This window comes from Trifolium pratense, linkage group LG4, assembly GCF_020283565.1.
Source record: "Trifolium pratense cultivar HEN17-A07 linkage group LG4, ARS_RC_1.1, whole genome shotgun sequence".
NCBI classification, from domain to species: domain Eukaryota; kingdom Viridiplantae; phylum Streptophyta; class Magnoliopsida; order Fabales; family Fabaceae; genus Trifolium; species Trifolium pratense.
The window spans coordinates 10,986,588-11,009,059 of NC_060062.1; the positions used below are offsets into that span (position 1 = coordinate 10,986,588).

Genomic DNA, 22,472 nt, shown 5'->3' on the forward strand with positions numbered 1-22,472 from the left:
AAGAATTGATGTGGTTCCAAAGATCAAGAGCTATATGTCTGATCGTTGATTTATTGGAAGCATTTTGTGCAATCTGTCTCAGATTACTTCAATTAATTGATCCCGAAGGCTCAAAATCTTCAATTTGCGAACCAATTTTGTCTCATTTCTTTGTGCAATTCCATTTATAAGGTGTTGAGGAAAATGATTATGAATAGATTAAAAGAGTGCTTTGATTTGATAGTTTTGCCCTATCAAACATGTTTTATACCATGAACATTCATGAGAATATTGTGGTTGCTCAAATGATCGATGATTCATTGAACAAGATGAATGGTAGAATGGTATATTTTGCAATTAAATACATTTATTTTGTATTAACCACTCAATTTTCAGAAAAATAGATTATAATAATCTGAAGTTCGGCTGAAAAATAAGTAAAATTTAACAAAAAATGTTTTTCTAATAATCGAATTCAAGCTGTCCCAAATATTGTATTCTTTAGATGAGTTCATTAACCACATAAACCTATAACATTTGCAATAAATAAACAGCAGTGCATTAGCACGATAGACAAATGCACGACAGTTGCACGAACACGTTTTATTTCAGTATCATCAACCACACGCAACTTACTCTTGTAATTGATTTTCTATTTTTATTTCTAACCAAAAAATAAAATAAAAGAGAAAAGGTAAGAGATGAAGCAAAATCGCCATGTCTCTGTGAAAGCACTCTCTAAGAAGGAGGGCAATATGACAACTTCGTGAAATTATTATTGCTGCGTCTTATTTACATTCATATTGAGATTCCTTTTTAATATTGGTTACTACATATTTGCATTTGCTCAGATGCCATACATTTGTGAGGCACATGAAAGGGTTGTACGTCCTTAGCCGGAATTTCATTACGGTAAGGTAAGAATGGAAAATAAAAGCAAATGCTTAGTATAAAGTAATTAATTACGAAGAAGAAAATGCTTAGTACAAAGTATCCATTCAATATCGAACTGAATTGCTATAATTTTACCTCAAATTCGATCAAAATCAAACCACAAAACAAACACCCCTAACCATTGCTCCATTAACCTTTTGCCCCACGGAGCTGTTTTTGGATTCTGATGGGTCGATCGCTTTTGATTCGAGATCAGAAATTAGTGTCTAGTGGCAGTTTTCTGGGCCGGGTTGGTGTCTTTTTTGGCGGCCTGGAAGCTGAGGGGTGCCTTTCTGATTATGGCATTAGGATGCGAACCTCAACTAAGTGGGGCTTGTGTTTGGTTTTTTTTTTTTTGGTGTTCCGCATATATATGACACTTCTGTTATGTAATTCATTTTTTTACCGATTTTTGTTCGTCTTGTGCAAAGATCTAGTTAATAATATATTTACCGTTAAAAAAAAAATCAATTGAAGATGTTAAAAGTCACTATAAAATCCTCAAAGAAGATGTTCAACGTATTGAGCATGGTCGTATAGCCTTTTCCTCGTTACAAAACTAACACCAACAACTCCTAATTAAGGTATATACACCTTGTAACCATATATCATATGCTCTTAAATTAATATGTTTTTGAGGTATTAGACGTTATACATCGGATAAAACACTGAGATTAAAACAGTTAATGGATATACCAATTACTCTCATATTAATTAAAATTTATTTAAACATATATACGGGACAATAAGGTGTCCCCGCACTTCTAGCCTTGCTTATTCTTCTCCTTACGTTGTTGTTTAGAGACGTATGTCGTGAAAGGTTGCTATTGCTCTTCCATTTTGCTCCATGTTTGTCTAATAATATTTATATTTATATCATTTTGAACCACCAGCGAAATCTTTCTGTTTTGTGTATATTCGCTGACCACAATTGAGTTTCAGGTATCTCACTGCCATCTTTCTCTACAAACTCAATTATACTCTTTGTTGTTTCTTTAATGTTGTCAATAAACTTTTGATAAATGCAAAGCCTTAAATGACACATTGCTTCACGCACCATTTTTCAATGCATCTATTTTGCAATTGTAATAACTTTACTTTCATTAATTGTCATTTTATTTTCTCACAACCTTTAACGACACACTACTTAATTCACGCATGGTTTTTCAATGCATCACTAGACTTTTACATATTCCCAATGTAACATATACTTAATTCATGCATGATTTTTCAATATATCACTAGACTTTTACAAATACTCAATGTAACATAATTTTTTGAATCAACCTTTAATAAACGCACAAACTTTAATAACACTCTAACTAATGCATCATTTTCCAATGCATCTTTTAATCTATAAACTTCTACTCTTCCAAAATTAGTTTATATATCCACAAGAAATATGATCCAAATGGTCCATATGGTTGGGGTAATCTGCAATTTATAAATCAATTTTATCAACTTAATTCATCTCTTTCGAAATTATACTGAAATTGTTGTTGCAGAAGAGCAAATACATCAACATAAACATATTATTCAAGCTTTAAATTTTGAAGTGCCTTATTGAGCTCTACTTTATGTGTTATTAGACATTAGTCTAATCAGTTTTTAATAGACATTAGTCCCCTTTCCAAATCCACACCGTCCACCACCATATACACATCACTCTAACCCGTACAAATCCACACCACCATCACCACTCCATCTTACTTATCCACTCTCTTTTCACCTTCTTCACCGTTAAATCATCTTATGGAGCGGTTTGCAGTCACCACAAGCTCAACCACGATTTGTGTTCTTATATATATATATATATATATATATATATATATATATATATATTTTTAGATCTGAGTACTATTTATATGATAAATCATCTTCTGGAGCAGTTTTTTTAAGATCTATTTGAGCTCACTCCATTTATCAAGCTTGTTTTCATTTCTTACTCTATTTTCTTTAGATCTCTATTTCACTTCATCTTTTTCGTTCAAAGTATTTGGGATTGAGTGGTGGCAATGAAGATTTGAGGTTATTGAGTTTGTGAAAAAAACATGTGAAACAATTTGCCTTCCCGGAGAATGAAGAATATTTTTAGGGGTAGTGATGAAGAACATGATGTGTTATAATGAATGAAAAATTTGTCTTCATAGAGAAACAACATGTGGTGCTGAATTGAGAATCTTGGCGGCCTCTATGTTAAAAGTTGTCAGGTTATCATTTTGTGGGGTCTTGACCGCCAGTAAGAGTATGCAGCTGTCACTTGGCTTGTGGCGGTCCAGGCAGCCTGCCACACTACTTTTTGACGGTTTTGGCTGCCACAAACTTACCGGTGTCCTATTTATTGGCATTTTGAGGCCGCCAGCTGGCCGCAAGTAAATGGTAAGTTATTGGCGGTTTTTGTCACTTATAGAGAGTTTTTGGCCCCTAATAACTTGATGTTTTCTTGTAGTGTGAGTTTGAGGACTAACATTAAAAAAATCTAAAATAGGGGATCAAAACTTCGGGTTTTTTAAAATAGGGGATCAAAAAGTTGGCTTTTAAAATAGGTGATCAAAAGTTCAGATTTTTTAAAATAGGGGGATCAAAAGTCCATTAAAGCCTTTTTTTTTTTGGTTAGAAATGTACACCATTTTCTATTTTTTTTATTGGTTTCTCTTTTTAATAATAAACTTTTTTATTTCCCACAAAATGTCATTAATTTCTAAAATAGTCAATTATAATTTTTGTTGCTTTTTTCATATTTTCAATAAATTTTTGATAAACACACAGAGTCTTAAATGACACACTGCTCCATGCACCATTATAATCTTATTTGCCGTAAAATGGCAACAACTTCCAAAAAGCTAAATTATAATCTTTGTTGTTTTTTTGATGCTTTCAATAAACTTTTGATAAATACAGATACTTAAATGGCGCCCTGTTTCACTCACCATTATAATCGTATTCCCCATAAAATCGCAACAACTTTCAAAAAACTCAATTATACTCTTTGTTGTTTCTTTAATGTTTTCAATAAACTTTTGATAAATGCAAAGACTTAAATGACACATTGCTTCACGCACAATTTTCCAACGTAGTGTGTCATTAAAAGTTGTGAGAAAATAAAATGACAATTAATGAAAGTAAAGTTATTGCAATTGCAAAATAGAAGCATTGAAAATGGTGCGTGAAGCAATGTGTCATTTAAGTCTTTGCATTTATCAAAAGTTTATTGAAAACATTAATGAAACAACAAAGAGTATAATTGAGTTTTTTGAAAATTGTTGCGATTTTATGGGGAATGCGATTATAATGGTGAGTGAAACAGGGCGCCATTTAAGTATCTGTGTTTATCAAAAGTTTATTGAAAGCATCAAAGAAACAACAAAGATTATAATTGAGTTTTTTAGAAGTTGTTGCCATTTTACTGTAAATAAGATTATAATGGTGCATGGAGCAGTGTGTCATTTAAGCCTCTGTGTTTATCAAAAGTTTATTGAAAATATAAAAAAAAACAACAAAAATTATAATTGACTTTTTTAGAAATTAATGACATTTTGTGGGAAATAAAAAAGTTTATTATTAAAAACTATTAACGTGAAAAATTATAAAGATAAACCAATAAAAAGAATAGAAAATGGTACATTTCTAACAAAAAACACTCCAAGAAAAACACAATTTATTGAGGGCCAAAAACCCTCCGTAAGTGGGTAAAACTGCCACTTTATTCGAATTTATTGGCGGCCAGCTGACGGCCAAAATTCACCAATAAAACTTCCAGGCACGATTAGGGGAAAATGTTGTCTACTCAAGAGTCGTGGCCGGACTCAGTTATTTAGAATTGAATACTTCAATCTTCAAATGTATAAACTTCCAGGCACGCGTGCGTGACACGATTAGGGATATATCCTTGGATATAACTCTCCATTGTTGCCATTGTACATTTCTCAGAATAGAGATACACTAGTATTCGCAAATTATGAAGATGACAAAGCAATTGTGAATTGTCTATAATCATAGAGATAAGAGAGTAGATAGAATCAGGATTTTCAACGAATGCATGTGTTTGTTTTCTGCCATGTACTACGTTGAAAGTTTGGTTTCGCCTCCTTCGAAGTAAGTTTTTTCCTACTGTTTCCAATTGTTTGAATCTGTGATGTTAAAATAACTTGTGTGAATATTTCATATGATGACATAGGTTGATTGTAAAATCTATTTTTTATTGACATGACCCTGACATAGCCTTTCATGACGGCTTGGATTCATGGAATCATGATAGAAGCTAATTTTTTCTTTGTTTATGGCTACAATTTTGACCATTATCATTATGCACGATCATTTTTTGAATTATAGGTCTGCAACCCCGACTCCAAGCACATCCAATGTACATGGATAGTATGGTAGGAAAGTCCGTCCTAGACGATGATAGCGAAACTAGAAAGATATATAGTTGGTGATAGTAGTGAGAGGAAGACGAAGTGGAAGGGCCTTACTGCCTTAGTTATCAGAGGATTTGGATGGGATGAGGATTAACGAAGTGGCAATGACTGTGAGGATAATGGATGAGTTAATTTGTTAGATTAAGATTATGTAAGATTAATTTTCATTCTGCCATCTTAATATTCTTGAGTAGTTGAAAAATTGAACTTTGTACAACCAGCCACACAGTTTTTGTTATTCTGATTTATGACTTGGATTTTTAGTTATGTTCAAGTTCATTTATGATATATTAACTTATTTATCAATTATCATCGTATGCAAATAGTTGTTCACTTGTTTGACTCAAAAATGCTAACTTTGACGATTAATATTTATTTTTGTTTAATAGTAGAAAAATAAGGTCAAAACAACATATATGAATAGTGCGCAACAGTCAACTGTGTCGATTAAATTGAGACGGAGGAGTACAATATTTAGGGTGGAGGGAAATTTATGCCGAAACAAGCATATAATTATGTGTGTAATTTACGCTTAAACTTTTACCACTTCTTTGGTTGATACAATTCAAAGAATGTGTTGTGAATTTATGGCAGGCCTATTGTTTCTTTGAATATTATTGTGGCATGTTTGAGTCACCTATTATTCTAAAGACATACTGATCCAGTTAAAATGTTTTGACTGAGAAATATATACACAATTTCTGCTTTTCACATAATTTCAAGGGAACTGAATGCATTATGGTAAATGAAAGAATTTGGAGTTTAAGATTCTTCGACTCTGTTTTGTTAGTTATCCTAATCTTCAATTTGAGAATCTTCCACTCGATGTAACATCAATTACGACTTTTTTTAGACAAATAAAAGTTGGGATAAAATCCACAAGTGAAAGTTTGAGAGAAAATTCTAAAAAGAAGTCAATATATATTGGCACAATAATTGAATTTTCGTAAAATATAAGAGAATTTAAATTGCATGGAAGAGAGTAAGTAATTTACATTCTATAAATAGAGCTTAGTTCTACCTTTTTCATGAGCAATATTTCACCAAGCATGACTGCATCCAATTCTTATTGAAAACAATATAAGAAATATATAGAAGTGAAATTTCTATATGCAGAAGTCCCCGAGAGATAGCTCAGTTGGTAGAGACAACACATTATATATGCATAAGCCGAGATTGGAACCAACACTCCACTTATTTACTTTTACACTATTAGGATAAAATATGATACATCGCTTCAAATTTATAAAATATTATAAGAGATACACTAAAAACGATATTAATTGTCTTCAATATATACAAATCAACTTTATAAACCAATATATACAAATATATACATGATTGTAGACAAGACATTGGATTGAGGAGGTGTGTTGAGAAAAACAATCCAATGACTTGTTGAAAACAATCAACAACTTGTTAGTTACTTTGCAAGTTAGTTATTAGTTTGATTGTTGTAACTACTTTAGTTTGTTAGATAGTTAGTAACTATAACTTGAGTTAGTTACTCTAATCATGGTTGCTTGATAACCAAGTATCACATATTTCTAAGATCAATAATAATCAATTCTCATTGATGAAACTATTCTCTCTCTCTCACTCTCTTCCACTCTAACAAGTGGTATCAGTTAGTCTTTTAGGTTTTGATCCAATTCCCTTTTCACATAGCATTCAACCATTCTTTCTTTCCTTTGATTCATTGTTACTGCAAGATGAATAACAACAATGCTTTCCCTGCAAATCTTCCAATTCTTGATGGCAAGAATTGGGACCAATGGTGTGTGAAGATGAATGTAATCTTCATCTATCAAGATGTTGAAGATCTCATCACACTGGTTATGAGCCCCTTGCAGCCAATGCAACACAAGATCATCAAACTGCTTTCAGAGAAATCAAGAAGAAAGACAATAAAACATTGTTCTTGATCCATCAATGCGTGGACTCATCCAATTTTGAGAAGATTGCTGGAGCAAAAACCGCAAAAGCTGCTTGGGATATACTTAGCAATGCCCATGGTGGAGGAGATAAAGTAAAGAAAGCGAATCTTCAATCTCTTCGAAGACAGTATGAACTGGTGGCATGTTGGACAAAGAATCCATCGGTGAGTATTTTACAAGATTGCAAACTCTGGTAAATTCAATGAATAACTATGGTGAAGTAATCTCTGATGAACAAATCATTGAAAAGGTGCTTAGAACTTTGAACCCTGAATATGATCACATAGTAGTAGCAATTGAGGAGTCAAAAGATATGTCTACAATGATAGTGAATGAGTTGCAAAGTTCACTTGAGGCACATGAACAGAGATTGAAAGAAAGGAAAGAAAAGAAAGAAAACAAAGTTAATCAAGAACAAGCTTTGTATGCAAAGAATGAAGGTCAATGGAATAAGAATGGAAATGGAAAGAATAAATGAAATAAGCATAAGGGAAAAGCTGAGTTCAGTAATGATCACAATGGTGATCAAGATCAATCTGAATCTTCAAAGAAAGACAGTTTCATCAAGGGCAACAATGGTGGAAAGAAGAGTGACAAGAGTAAGATTCAATGTTACAACTGTGAAAAGTGGGGTCACTATACTTCTGAGTGCAGAAGCAAGGGAAAGAAGAAGCAAGATATTGAGGCACATCATGCAAGACAGAATGATTCAGACTCAGATGGTGTTATGTTGATGTTGACTTCAAACTCAGAAAGTGATAACTCAAAACTATGGTATCTTGACACTGGCTACTCAAATCACATGACAGGTCAAAGAGATTGGCTATTGAAATTTGATGATAATTTCAAAAGCAAAGTAAAGTTTGCAGATGACAGCACCATCAAAGTAGAAGGCAAAGGTAAAGTGATGGTTCAGAGGAAGAATGGTAATCACACTTTTGTCACTGATGTGTTGTATGTACCATCTATGAAGCATAACCTGTTGAGTCTTGGACAATTACTTGAGAAAGAGTTCAATTACTCCACAAAAGATCACTGCATTCAAGTATTTGACCCTCAGAACAAATTGATTTTGAAAGCACCATTGTCAAATAATAGAACTTTCAAAAGCTTCTGCATTTTAGTGTTTTTCAAATTTGATCAATGAAGATGAGAAATGGCTGTGGCATTACAGGTATGGACATTTGAACTTTAAAAGTGGCAATGACTGTGAGGATAATGGATTAACGAAGTGGCAATGACTGGTGTGGAGACAAAGATGATAGAAGAAGCACATCAGGGTACTGGTTCAGGTTCAGAGATTCACCCATTTCATGGTCTTCAAAGAAGCAAAACATAGTAGCTTTATCTAGTTGTGAGGTAGAGTATGTTGCTGCAGCACAAGCAACTTGTCAAGTAGTTTGGCTTGAATCCTTACTAGAAGAATTGAAGATCAATTATGTGAAGCCTAGGAGATTGAATGTTGACAACAAGTTTGCAATTAGCTTGGCAAAGAATCTCATTGCACATGGAAGGTCAAAGCATATTGAAACTAAGTATCACTTTCTAAGAGACCAAGTCAGCAAAGGCAAATTGAATGTGATGCATTGCAAAACAAAAATTCAAATTGCAGACATCATGACCAAGCCACTGAAGGCTGATAGATTCAAAGAATTGAGGAAAGTGGTAGGCATTACCATGATCGCAGACAAGACATTGGATTGAGGAGGTGAACAATCAACAACTTGTTAGTTACTTGCTTTGCAAGTTAGTTATTAGTTTGATTGTTGTAACTACTTTAGTTTGTTAGATAGTTAGTAACTAACTTGAGTTAGTTACTCTAATCATGGTTACTTGTTAACCAAGTATCACACTACAATTTGTATCTCTATAAATTGTATTTCTAAGATCAATAATAATCAATTCTCATTGATGAAACTATTCCCTCTCTCTCACTCTCTTCCACTCTAACAGGTTAAACTACCTTATAACTTAATTTCTTTTACATGATATTGGATTGCCTTTTAAATAGACGATATTAGTAATCAAATGGCAAGTTCTTATATGCTAAAGAGAGCAAGCATTCTCTTATGCGAAGCATAAGAAACAATGGCATTTAAAAGCGTATTGAGACTGCTATAGAGGTCATAGTGGAATGTTAAAATTAGAGAAGAAGCTTCAAGTGGGGATGACGAAAATTCTTAATCAGGAAGAGTTGATGTGATTTCATAAACCAAGAGCTAAATGTTTAATTGATGGTGATAAAAAAAAAAATACTCGCTATTATCATTTGAAAGAATTTCATTACGGTAAGATAAAAATGGAAAATGACATAGAAGTATAGAAATAAAAGCAAATGCTTATTACAAAGTTATTATTAATCATGAAGAAGAAGGAAAATTATCCTTAGCCAGAATTTCATTACGGTAATGTGAAAATGGAAAATGACATAGACGTAAAAGCAAATGCTTAGTACAAAGTTATTAATCATGAAGAAGGAAATCAAAATTGAAACAAGATTCTACACCTAGCTAGCTGTATCCAACTACCCTTTATTAGATTGCCCATTTAAAAACAAAACTTCCTTTTAACTCTAAATTTCGTTTGTTTGATAACCGTCATTTTATCTCGAAAAACATCCTTCTTTATCTTTGATTTTGCATGTTATTTTCAGATCTAGGGTTTGTGGTGTCGGCGTTGCTTCAAAACGACGACCGCTATAGTTGCTCTACAGAAGACCAAAAATCAACAGCTCAAATAGAATTGTACTTGGTGTAATGGAGGCAAGCACCCAAGAGTCTGTTGATTCCACAGAAGATTTTAATAATTATAGTCCCATCACTGTGATGATTTCGGACCCACATGCGTTCGATTGTTGCAATTGCTGTCAATCCTTGACCATTCCCGTCTTTCAGGTATATATGTTTTGAGAAAATTAGGGATTCGATTTAGATTTATGTTGTTTAATGCACAACATGCTTTCTCTCTAGCGCCAATTTAGGTGGGCTAATTTAGCTTCTTCAAAAAAAAATTATGTAAAAGAAATATATTATTTTATTTTATTCAAGCAAATGGTTCAAACTCTAATTTGATGATGAATTACTTTTATGTGCAATACAGTGTGTTAATGGTCATATTGTTTGCTCCATCTGCTATAATCAACTTCAACAAAAGTGTCTCCAATGCTCGAATTGCTTAATACGTTGTAGAGCCTTTGAGAATCTATTGAAATCTATCGAAATGTTTTGCTCGAACGAAAAATATGGGTGCAAGGAGAGGATAAGTTACATTAGATATAAGGAGCATGTAGAAGAATGCATTCATATGCCATGTTACTGCCCCCTTTCAAGTTGTGACTTTGTTGGCTCATCAGAAGTGTTGTACAATCATTTCAGGCACCAACACGAGGATTCTCGAATCAAATTTTCTTATGGTCACTACTTCATTGCCACCTTCAAGTTTAATAATGAAACAATTGTGCTTCAAGAGGAAACTGATTGCAAACTATTTCTTCTCAATAATAGAGTTGTGACTCTGGGAAATGCAGTCAATATTAGCTGCATTGGTCCTTACTATTCTGACCAACGCTATCAATGTGATATTTTGGTTAGGTCCCAAATATGCACTCTACAGTTACATTCTTGTCTGAAGAACGTTCAACGTGTTACTTTAGCAACTATTTCATCAAACTTTCTATTGATTCCATTTGATCATTTTGCTTGTTCTGAATTTTTACAGCTAGAAATTTGCATAACCCCCAAGGTATCATCATCCTTTTCTGAATTTTTTGTTTCTGTTTTATACTCTAACATTTCTTTTTGGATATATATGTTCTTTTACCATACCCTATGGTTCTGTATAAAAGGTTGCGGTGCAGATGCAAATATTGTTAAGGACCTTAGCTGGACAAATGATCCCCCTGAGCGTGGAGAGTTCAGACACGATAGCCGATGTGAAGGTGAAGATTGTAAATAAGTTAGGGCACCAACCATACGAACAACATATGATATTTTCTGGTAGAAGGCTAGATGACCACCACACCATCGCCTATTATAACATCCAAGAGAATTCTATCATCAATTTCATCCCCGACTTATGGGGGGCATCAGCTGCGAATATTAATAAGGACCGCTGATGATGGAAAGCCATTCCTCCTCAAGGCTCAGATGATGTTTGTAGGCTACTAGATGACTTCTACACCATCGGCGAATAAAACTTCAAAGAGGCGATAACAATCCACCTAGTTTGGCAACCCATATCATGAAGAAAATCACCCCAAAAGTAAAGAAATCATACATTATTGATAACATAAATAAATGCTTTGATTTCTGAATTTCTTGCTTAAGGATTTGATGTATCTTCTTTTTTATTTTTGCTTAAACTGTATAATGATATCTTTTACTGGGGATGATTTTCAGCAATTAAAGAAACATATTCAGCTTTCAACTTTAGTTGAAATCTTACAGTTATTCCTATCAAGTTAATAGCGCACTAAAGTGCCGCTGTAGTGGGATAACGTAGTGGTAGACCCTCATGCTACATTAGAGGTCCTTTTTCCGCTATTTAAAGAAGCGAAAATAGCAGCCACGATTTGCAGGGAAATAACGGCATCGTGGCGGATCCATAGTGTTTTTTGGACGCTTTTGCCCTTTGGAGGAAAATATTTGATGAAAACCCAAATTTTCGAAATAAATCATTAAATTAGGTGTATTTAGGGTTTTTTCGCACCCTTTGGGGTGCCCTAAGTTCTCAATAATGTCATATTGTCTCCTAAGTTCTCAATAATTTAGGGTTTCATTTTCATAGTGCTCTGTTGTTGGGTCATCATAAGGGGGTCTGAGGGATCATCACATCAGGCCTTGAACAATTTCACAAGTGAGTTGGACACCGCACTTTAACCAAAAACCTTAAGGCATTAGGTTTATGAGTCCTCTTACTTATAAACCATTCAATATTCACTCTTCCATCTGATGTGAGAACCATCAGCTCTGATACCACTGTTGAGTCATGAGGGAGTCTGATGGATCATCACATTGGGCCTTGAACAACTTCACAAGTGAGTTGGACACCGCACTTTAAACCAAAACCTTAATGCATTAGGTTTATGGGTCCTCTTACTTATAAACTATTCAACATTCACTGTTCCATTCGATGCGAGACTCAACTCACACTTGAAATGCCAACATCTGTTTCTATTTATCTCTTTTCTACTTTTTTTTTTGTCTCTGTTTCTATTCATAGTGCTTTTTATTTTCTACTTTTCTTAGTGTTTTGTTTGTTATTGCTCTTTTAGTTTTAGGCCATCCATGTTCTATATTTGCATTGGAATCATCTTTTAGAACTTGTCTTGTCTTATGTTGTTGGAATGTCATTTTGAATAATTCTAGAACTTGATGGAATGTTATTTATTCTTCATTTATAACCTATTTTGATGAGAAATGACAAAGTTTATCATAATCATTAAATATGAATTTTCCATTAATTTTGTGAATTTTTCTATTTTTTAGTATTTATGTAAGTATATTGTTGTGTTTTTGTACATTTTTTTTATCTTCACAATAGCGGTTAGTTCATGATTTTTTTGTCTTCATAATAGCAGTCATCCCGCTATTCCACTATCTGATATTAACATGTTAATATATTCCTAATTATAGTATATCTTTAACAAATGATTTGTATTATCTCTCTAGTTACTAGTCACGGTGTGTATTCATGTCATAGCTTTGTTGACCTCTCTTACAAGTTTGTACAAAAGTTTAAAAGCAACAAAAGTTAAAAGTTAAAAGGTGAGCAATATAGTAGTTATTTTGTATATATTACAAGAGAGATGCTATCCGAACAACTTTTTGTCATTCGGACAATATATAGATACTGTAAATCTCATATGTCTGTCGATGCAATCCGAGACATGTGAAAAAATATTTTAGGAATGACAAAATGTATAATTGTTAGTTTTTTTCTAAATTTTTTGGTCAAATATTTTCTCATGTAAGAATTAAGGAAGTACAAGAACTTATTTTTGTATAAATAGAGTACTATAAGTAATTAAAGTGTTGAACTAACATATATTAGTATGAAGAGTTTGTACTTCAAGCCATCCATAAAAACTTGCAATCAAATTTTTTCTTTTAAACAAAATTCTCAATGTGAAGATCTTCATCCAATCAATTTCCATCTTTAGGACCATAAATTTCACAAATTTAAACATCAAGCAGTGGTTGGATCCAGTGGTGGGTTTTAGCTCTTATGAACAAACAAAATTCTGTTTGGAGGAATAAGTCAATGTCCACCCAATTGAATAAAGAGGCATCTTTGTATCGTAAGTCATTTTCTAGCCTCATCATGACTATGCAATATATGTAAAAAGAGATGAGTGTTAACACCTTTAAATTATACGATTAAATTATGTAAAATACTAAATGTGCTCTAAGGAAATGTAGAAATATTATTCTCTTGAAATTTATACATTTTCAATATTTTAAATATTAAATTTTTACATTATTAAATGTTATTTTGTTATATTTAATTACCTTAACATATGTTATTAGAGTACATAGATACTTGGAAACATAAAGGAAAGTAAAGAAAAGTAAAAGCAAGACAATTAAACTAAAAATTTAAGACATTTTGATTGATTTTTGGTTCCTTTGCAAAGTGTCATGACAATATGAGCCCATTTGGATGAACTTATTTTGGAGAATATGCGAAATAACTTATACAAATAAATAAATTTTTATGTATTATGATAAGTTTTTTAAGGTATTTTATGAGAAAACAGCGTATAAATATACAATTTTTGTTAGTAAAAACTTATGAATTAACATAAAAGTTTATTTATTTGTACAAATTTTTTTAATAAACTCAAAAATAAGTCAAATTCAAACGTACCCTATTGTAGTACTCTTTAGTGAATAATTATCTACAAGGCCCAACAAAATAACAATTCAAATAATAGACTAACTAATATAAATTTTAAAATATTCAAACAATGGAATGAAATATGTATTCCATTCCGCTCGATCCATTTCATTCCGCTCATTTCTATTTTACTCCGCTCCATCTCATATCTCATTATATTCTATCAATCCAATCAAAAACTATAATCTTTGTTTATAATTATAAGAGTCATGAAAAGATATCCTTTTATGAAGCGACATAACTTTTTAGATTTTATTATTTGGGTCTTGCTAACATGTGCCCTTAGGACACTTGTTAAGAATCCAAAAGTATAAATATTCTTTTAAATTCTGTGTAATTAATTTGTGATTAATTTTAAAAAATAAAGTAAATCGATTAATTATGATAAAATATTTTCTTTTAAGAATCACTAACATGTGTCATCAGGGCACATTTTAGTTTTTCTCTTATTATTTTTATATCTACCCATCATACAAATAAATATAATACTTACTAGTATAACTTACCCGTGCTATCGCCCGGGTTAATGTTCTATGAAAAATATAGATCATTTTTTTTCACACATGAAAAATATGGATTATTAAAATTTTAATATTGTGATTTTTTTAATTATTTGTAAAATTAATTTTATATTTAATGTAATAGTTTATTTAAATATGATAAAAGATCCAAAATTTGGAGATTTTTAGGAGAAATTGTATAATGGAGAGTGAATACTCCACTCCCCGTTCCAAACTCACATGTTCATATATTTGTTCTTTTATTTTAATAAAAAAAAAGTCATTATGCAAAAACTAATCTAACGGTTAATATACTTGTTCTTAATCGTCATCTCTCTCCTTTAGACATTTGTTTTCTTCAGGAGTATTTTATCTCATGTCCCCGTGTGAAAAAATTTCACATTTGAGAAGCAAAATGGGCCGATTTTAATATTATTTATTTAAAAGTAATGAACAGTAGAATTGTTTGTCATAAATATTTTTTTAATTGAATTTGAAGACCATAAAAATTATTATATCCAGCTGACAATTATACCTAATTAGTATATGCAGTTGGCAATCTTCCTTTCATAAAAAAAAATTTAAAAACAATTGCTTTGGTACAAAAATAATTTGTTTTTGACGAAATTGGTACAAAAATAATTATTAGAGTAAATTTATGATTTTCGGTCAACAAAAATAATGACTATATAATTGCTTGCTATATATAGCACTTCAAAAACAATTCCTTTTGTAATAATGCAAAAAAAAAATGAAAAATCATATAAAGCATTTAATTCATTTATGGCCAAAAATATGGGAGAAAAATGCATTTGGGAACGTCATGTGTACAGAATCCTTCTATCAAACCCTCCCAAATAATATAATAATAATAATAATAATAATAATAATAGATAGATAGATAGATAATAGATAATGGGGAATGATTTGAATTTATTTTTTGGTAATAAATGATTTGAAATTTTGAATTCACATTAATTGAGAGATCGTGTATTAATGATTTTGAATTACTACTTGATTTGATTTAGTTGAAATCATTTGATTGATTTGTGGAATTGATTTTTTTTTTAATGTTTATTTATTTTACGGTGAAAGCAACCTGTATGCATGTATTAATAATAATAATATGTTAACATTATTTCTCTAAAAAATATATATTTGAAGTTTATATTGACAGTTGTTATTTTTTTTATTTTATTTTGTGTCTTTCAAGTGTGCTTAATAATATGAAATGAGTTTTTTTTCTAAAAAAATAAAATGGATTGGTAAAAAAAATAAATAATAAGAATTCATAATGATTGTAAAGAGAATTGGTAATGTTGTTAAAAAAAATTAAAACATTAAATTTTGATTCAGAAAAACACTAAAGAAAAAATATTCCTTATATGAGTACCGCACATAAATTCTATTGAAGATGCTCTCTAAATTGCCATATAGAAAAGGATTTAATTGATATGCACCGACGGTGTAAAATAATTTTACACTGTCAATCAATACCAACCATGTTTTCCGCCACATCACCCCACTCCATCCCACTTTCTTGATATGACATGGCAAAATAATGGTTTTTTATTGGACGATTGTGCAAAACTATTTTACACCGTCGGTGCATATCAATTAAACTCTATAGAAAATATGTTCTCAATTGTTGCCACATAGATTATGATGAATGAGAGGATGCCACATTGGATTAATAAAAATTAAAATTCATAAGAAAGTGACACGCAGATTTGTTTCGTTGAGAAAAAACTCTTAAACATATAAATAATGGATAGATTCACAAAAATAAAGACCCCCTTTTTTTTAAAAAAAGAAGTATAAAATAAAAATTGCAATAGAAAAATATACAATAATGATGAACTTAATACTATTGAAAAAATACATCATTTGATTAATTTGTTAATAGATTCATAAGTAAATACATCATTGATATTCCAACTTGTATCCAAGACATCATTGATATTGATAAAGTGCTATAAGCAAGATTTTATAAAAAAATAAAACTACAGTTGTTAAAACAGACTCCGAGCTCTCAATTCATTCCATTTTATGAGAATATGATGCATTTCGTCTTGTCTCTCAATTATTTCCCTGTCATGAAAAGAAATAGGATTAATAAATAAAAAGATGACCAAAAGAAAATAATCTAAAAGGTAAAACAAACAATATATTAAAAATATAAGAAATATCGAACAAAGAAGAAAAAATAAAGAAATTTAAAAAGATGACAATATATAGAAAAAATAGTGATTATCGAGAGAGATGAATAAGAGATAACGAAGATTGAAAAATTGTGAGTTTTAGAGTTCAGACAAATGTTATATATATAGTAAAAAAAAATGGACAAATGAGTAATTTTGTCTTTAATATGAAATTAAATTCATTAAAGTCAAATATATTGATTCCATTTTTAATTTTAAAAATATATTAGTAAATTAGTAATTAGTAAATTAGTAAATAAGACATATTCCATTATATTATAAATAAATTAAATAAATTAATGCACATGAATATAACACACATATTCCAATTTTTTTAAATAATAATAAAATATTAATTATATTATGTGACTCTATATAATTATAAAATTATGAAAATATATAATTTTTTTTTACCGTAATACATATATATATATATATATATATATATATATATATATATATATATATATATATATATATATATATATATATATATATATATATATATATAAATATGTGTGTGTGTGTGTGTGTGTGTGTGTGACCTTAGTATTTTGATACACGACCATTTAGAAAAAAATTTGTGAGAGAATAATTTGGAGACCATAAAGATTTAATATTTTTTTAATTGAATTTGAAGACCATAAAAATTATTATATCCACCTGACAATTATACCTAATTATTATATGCAGTTGGCAATCTTCCTTTCATAAAAAAAAATTAAAAACAATTGCTTTGGTACAAAAATAATTTTTTTTGACGAAATTGGTACAAAAATAATTATTAGAGTAAATTTATGATTTTCGGTCAACAAAAATAATGACTATATAATTGCTTGCTATATATAGCACTTCAAAAACAATATTTATTTAAATGGATTGTCAAACCAAGAATCAGAAAGTAAAACTTCAAAAACAATATTTATTTAAATGGATTGTCCAACCAAGAATCAGAAAGTAAAATGTTAACATGATTTTGATTCAGAAAAACACTAAAGATTCTAAGTAAAATTATTTCCTTTTAAAATTATTTTTAATAGGTGCATTAAATTCGATTTATAAACAATAATTGAATTTCCAAATTAGCCAAAGATTCTAAGTAAAATGATATCATCATGTATTAGAGAAATTGCAAAAGCCTTCATAGGTAGCCACATAGGAATTGGAGAAATATTAGAATGCCACATAAGACATGGATCAAGGAAATGGTGCCACATAGGAATAAGACCATGAGAGAGAAACTCCTAAATATATAAATAATAGATGACATCTACACAATATTTCATGACAACTATATCGTTAGATCACTTTAATTTTACTAATCAAAATCATAATAATGGCTCTAGCACAATAAATATTATATATGTGCGACCACAAATTTCTAACATTTCTTACCCTAATTTTTTTAATAAAAAAAAAATGTATGGAGGGAACAAGGTAATTGCCTTCTATAGAAGAAAGTTCCACTATGTCCGTGTCAAGAAAGAAATACGACGTCATAAATGGAAAATTAATTACATCACTCATCACTATATTAAAAAAAATAATCATAACACTATTTTTTTGGGGTCTTATAAAAAAAAACTATTTTTTTGGGGTAGAATATTAATTAATAAAATGATCATATCACTATTTTTTTTTGACAAATCACATATTTTTTTGGATTAGCATGATATTGATATGAATTTTCCACCACCGTTAGCGATAATCCATCACTATTTTTATATTATATATATTGAAATGGATGTTTTATCATGTGTCTTTATTTTAATTTCATGAGGGAAATAACCACATTATTGAATATAAGCACAAATAATACAAGGTCCGAGTAAGACTACATAGATGTGTTGACTTAGTCTCAGTCCTAACAAATGAACAAAAAGTTAATTAATAATAATACTATTTCTCAATTAGAAACCGCGTTCATTATTTTAACTTTATTTAGCCTTTAGATTCTCATTAAAAAATCTCTTCTTATGAATACCCTTCACTCTCTCTCTCACATACCATGAAATTATTCATTTCTCTTAACAATAACTTCTATGGCTTTTCATCATAAACACTTGTTTATTTCTTTATTTTTTTTCCTTTCTTTTATTCTTCCTATCATAAACACACTTTCAACTGTTTCAATTTCTCAATCTTCAAATTCAAATCAAACATTAATTTGTGTCTTAAAACCTCAAAACAAACAAAAACATTCAAATCTTAATTGTACTAGTTTTCCTCCTAGTACTATTAAACTTGATATAAATCCTAATGTTTCATTTTCTCAAATTGTTGGTGGAAATGGTTTTTTATGTGCATTAACATCATCATCAAATTCTTCAAATTCAATCATGGGTTGTTGGAGATTCTCACTCTCTTCAAATTCCACTACTAATATTCCCTTTAAACGAATCTACCGTGGTCCCTTTATCAAAGACATTTACGCGGGAAATTCCCACGTCTGCGGTCTGATTAAAGGGACCAACGGTTTTCGCCCTGAGTGTTGGCAATGGAAAGGTTTCAATTCAACAAACCCGAACATGACGATGAACAACATGTCAAGTATGGCGATGGGGGAGAATTTTGCATGTGGGCTATTAGAAAATGAAAAAGGGAATAATGTTACTTGCATAGGAAGTAACAAAAAAGTTGTTGATGAACCAAAGAATGGTAGAGATTATTCTTTAATTGAAGCTGGTTCAAATCATGTTTGTGCTATCACAAATGATGGTAGTTTGGATTGTTGGGGTGATATGGTTGGTGAGAAACCAAAAGGAAGATTCATTTCATTGGCTTTAGGAGAGAATAGAAGTTGTGCACTTGGGTATGATGGATTAATCACTTGTTGGGGTTTGAATAATTTCACCTTGCCATTGAGATTAAGAGAGACTTATTTTGAGTCAATTGTGGCTAAAAAAAGTGTTTTTTGTGGTGTTTTGACTTCTAATTATTCTTTGTTTTGTTGGGGTAATGAAAATTTTGAGTCAAAAAAAGATGCATTCAAGGTGTTTGATAATGTGCTTCCTGGACCTTGTAAGAATCAATGTCCATGTGGACCTTTACCAGATTCTGCTAAACTTTGTGTCTCACCAGCCATCATTTGTAAACCTTGTTTACCATCGTTTGAAATTCTATCATCACCACCGTTGAATCCTCCGTCGGGAAGTCCCGGAAATTCATCGAAAACTGGTACTTGGAGCAACAAAATGGTGGCGTTTCTAGTAATAGGATGTGTTGGTTGTAGTATTTTGTTACTAGCCTTATCTTTCTTCTTTTACAAATACTGCAGAGGGACAATATGCAGATCTAAATCTAGAGTTCATGACTCTGGAAGATTAGACGATCTTGATCAAGAAACCGAATTGGAGCCTCGAGCTAACCCTGCGGTTCTCGAGAAGAGGTTAAGCCATGTAATCAGCAAGGGAAATGGAGGTAGCCTTTTGGAGGAATTTTCAATTCAAACACTAATTGAAGCCACCGGAAATTTCTCCGAAGAGAACAAAATTGGTGTTGGAAGCTTCGGTTCGGTGTACCGTGCTAAACTTGAAGATGGAAAAGAAGTTGCTATAAAAAGAGCTGAAATGTCAACAAATTCACCTTTATTTGGAAATGTTAGTGTCACCAAAAGACAAGAAGACAATGACAGTGCTTTTGTGAATGAACTTGAATCTTTATCAAGACTCCACCACAAAAACTTGGTAAAATTACTCGGTTTCTACGAAGACAAAAACGAGAGAATCCTAGTATACGAATACATGAACAACGGAAGCTTAAACGATCATCTTCATAAGTTTCAAACTTCAACTATTATGTCATGGAGCGGTCGTATAAAAGTTGCATTAGACGCAGCTAGAGGTATAGAATATTTACACAAATACGCCATGCCACCAATTATTCACCGTGACATTAAAACGTCAAACATTTTATTAGATTCAAAAGGTGTCGCTAAAGTAGCCGATTTCGGATTATCATTAATGGGTCCAGAAGACGAAGAGTCACATATTTCACTTCTAGCAGCCGGAACCGTTGGCTACATGGATCCCGAATACTACAGGCTACAACATTTGACGACAAAAAGTGACGTGTATAGTTTCGGCGTTGTCTTGTTAGAACTTTTAAGTGGCTATAAAGCTATACATAAAAATGAAAATGGAGTGCCAAGAAATGTGGTTGATTTTGTTGTACCTTTTATTGTTCAAGATGAGATTCATAGAATTTTGGATCCAAAATTGCCACCACCAACACCATTTGAGATTGAAGGTGTGGCTTTTGTAGGTTATTTAGCTTGTGATTGTGTTCGTTTAGAAGGTAGAGATAGACCAAGCATGAGTCATGTTGTGAATAGTTTAGAGAAAGCACTAGAGGCTTGTTTGGCACAACCAATAAATTGTGAGTCCGATAGGAGCACTACTAGCACTGTTTCTAATGAGTGACTAGTTTTCCATAATTCCTTTTTCCATACGCTTAACGCGTTTGTGAAGTTTGAAAATGTCAATATTTGTATATGAATTACACTTTTTTTTTCTTTATTATTTGTTGATATTTTTTGAACTAATTTCATTGTCACAATTTCCACGAGACAAGTCCATCATTGACAAGGTCCAAATTTTGGTTTCAATATATGATGATTGTGTCAAAAACGCTAGTACTAAAAACTTATATGATTTTAGAAATGTGTATTTAGACCACACAAATTGTTTTGAAGACCTTGTGTTGTGTCACACCTTTGTGTACTGCAAATGTGTGATAAAGGGTGTAAGGAAACAATATATATATACTAGTAATAATTAGGTTAAATGCATCCAAAATCCTTTAGTTTAACGTTTGTGAAATGGGTCTAACGAGAAATTTTAAAAAAATTTAGGAAATTATAAAACTTTAATCGTTATACAATGTCAGTGTAAATCAATTTTACATTTATATTTAGTGAGATGACTTGAAAATTCACTTACAAAAGTAGAATATGGTGTAGATTTTCATTAAAAGTCGATGTAAAATAATTAGATGCCTAAATTACTACGTTACAAGTACGAACTACGAAGTTTTAATTTAGCTGTTGTTTAGCGGGTGACTAATCTCTACTACCTGTCTAATCAATAATCTATTATTGGTGATGAACATACTCTAAATTAAGTTAAAATATAGTTTTAGTTTGAGTTAGTAATTTAGGCCAAAAAAGCATGTCACACATTGACAATTTGATAATATATGACCTAACCATCAAGAAAAAAAAACATTACTACTATTATTTTTTATTCGACCGAATCAATGTGTCTCACAAGCACAACAAACCTTTTTTTATTTAACTCCTGGCAAATAAGTCAATGTTTCATTTCTTCCTTCAATAGACAAAGTCAAATAGATGGAAATTCTTGTGCTTACAAGTTTCTCATTTTAATTTTAAATTGATAGAAGAAACCACTTACAAGTTGTTATATGCAATGCAACTTGGTTGAAGTTATTTTTTTATACACAAAAAAATAAAATAACAACCACTCGAGAAATAACTAATATGTCAAGTCAAAATACTTTTTTACTTGCTTGACCTTGAAGGATATTGTAATTGAGTTTTGACTTGGATGATAAGATGTTCTTAAAGTTAGACATTCTTCGATATGC

The 22,472-nt window shown here is 31.0% G+C and overlaps 2 protein-coding genes across 2 annotated transcripts; both read left to right on the forward strand.

Annotated features, from left to right (window-relative positions):
- Nucleotides 1–9,885: 9,885 nt before the first annotated feature.
- Nucleotides 9,886–11,387, forward strand: LOC123919712 (E3 ubiquitin-protein ligase SINA-like 10). Its single transcript, XM_045971704.1, has 3 exons — nt 9,886–10,161; nt 10,367–11,008; nt 11,112–11,387. Exons 1-3 carry the CDS (start codon nt 10,024–10,026, stop codon nt 11,379–11,381), a joined length of 1,050 nt encoding a protein of 349 aa, XP_045827660.1. The 5' UTR covers nt 9,886–10,023; the 3' UTR covers nt 11,382–11,387.
- Nucleotides 11,388–18,790: 7,403 nt separating this feature from the next.
- On the forward strand, nt 18,791–21,387 carry LOC123919713 (serine/threonine-protein kinase-like protein CCR4). Its single transcript, XM_045971705.1, has one exon. The coding sequence runs from the start codon at nt 18,908–18,910 to the stop codon at nt 21,284–21,286; it is 2,379 nt and encodes a 792-aa protein (XP_045827661.1). The 5' UTR covers nt 18,791–18,907; the 3' UTR covers nt 21,287–21,387.
- The last annotated feature ends 1,085 nt before the right edge of the window (nt 21,388–22,472 follow it).

What these genes read in the sequence shown, in the direction of transcription:
- LOC123919713 (XM_045971705.1), top strand. Translation starts at nt 18,908, where the DNA reads ATGGCTTTTCATCATAAACACTTGTTTATTTCTTTATTTTTTTTCCTT.
- LOC123919712 (XM_045971704.1), top strand. Translation starts at nt 10,024, where the DNA reads ATGGAGGCAAGCACCCAAGAGTCTGTTGATTCCACAGAAGATTTTAAT. An exon ending in TGACCATTCCCGTCTTTCAG is followed by an intron (nt 10,162 to 10,366) that starts GTATATATGTTT and finishes TGTGCAATACAG; the next exon opens with TGTGTTAATGGTCATATTGT. An exon ending in AAATTTGCATAACCCCCAAG is followed by an intron (nt 11,009 to 11,111) that starts GTATCATCATCC and finishes TCTGTATAAAAG; the next exon opens with GTTGCGGTGCAGATGCAAAT.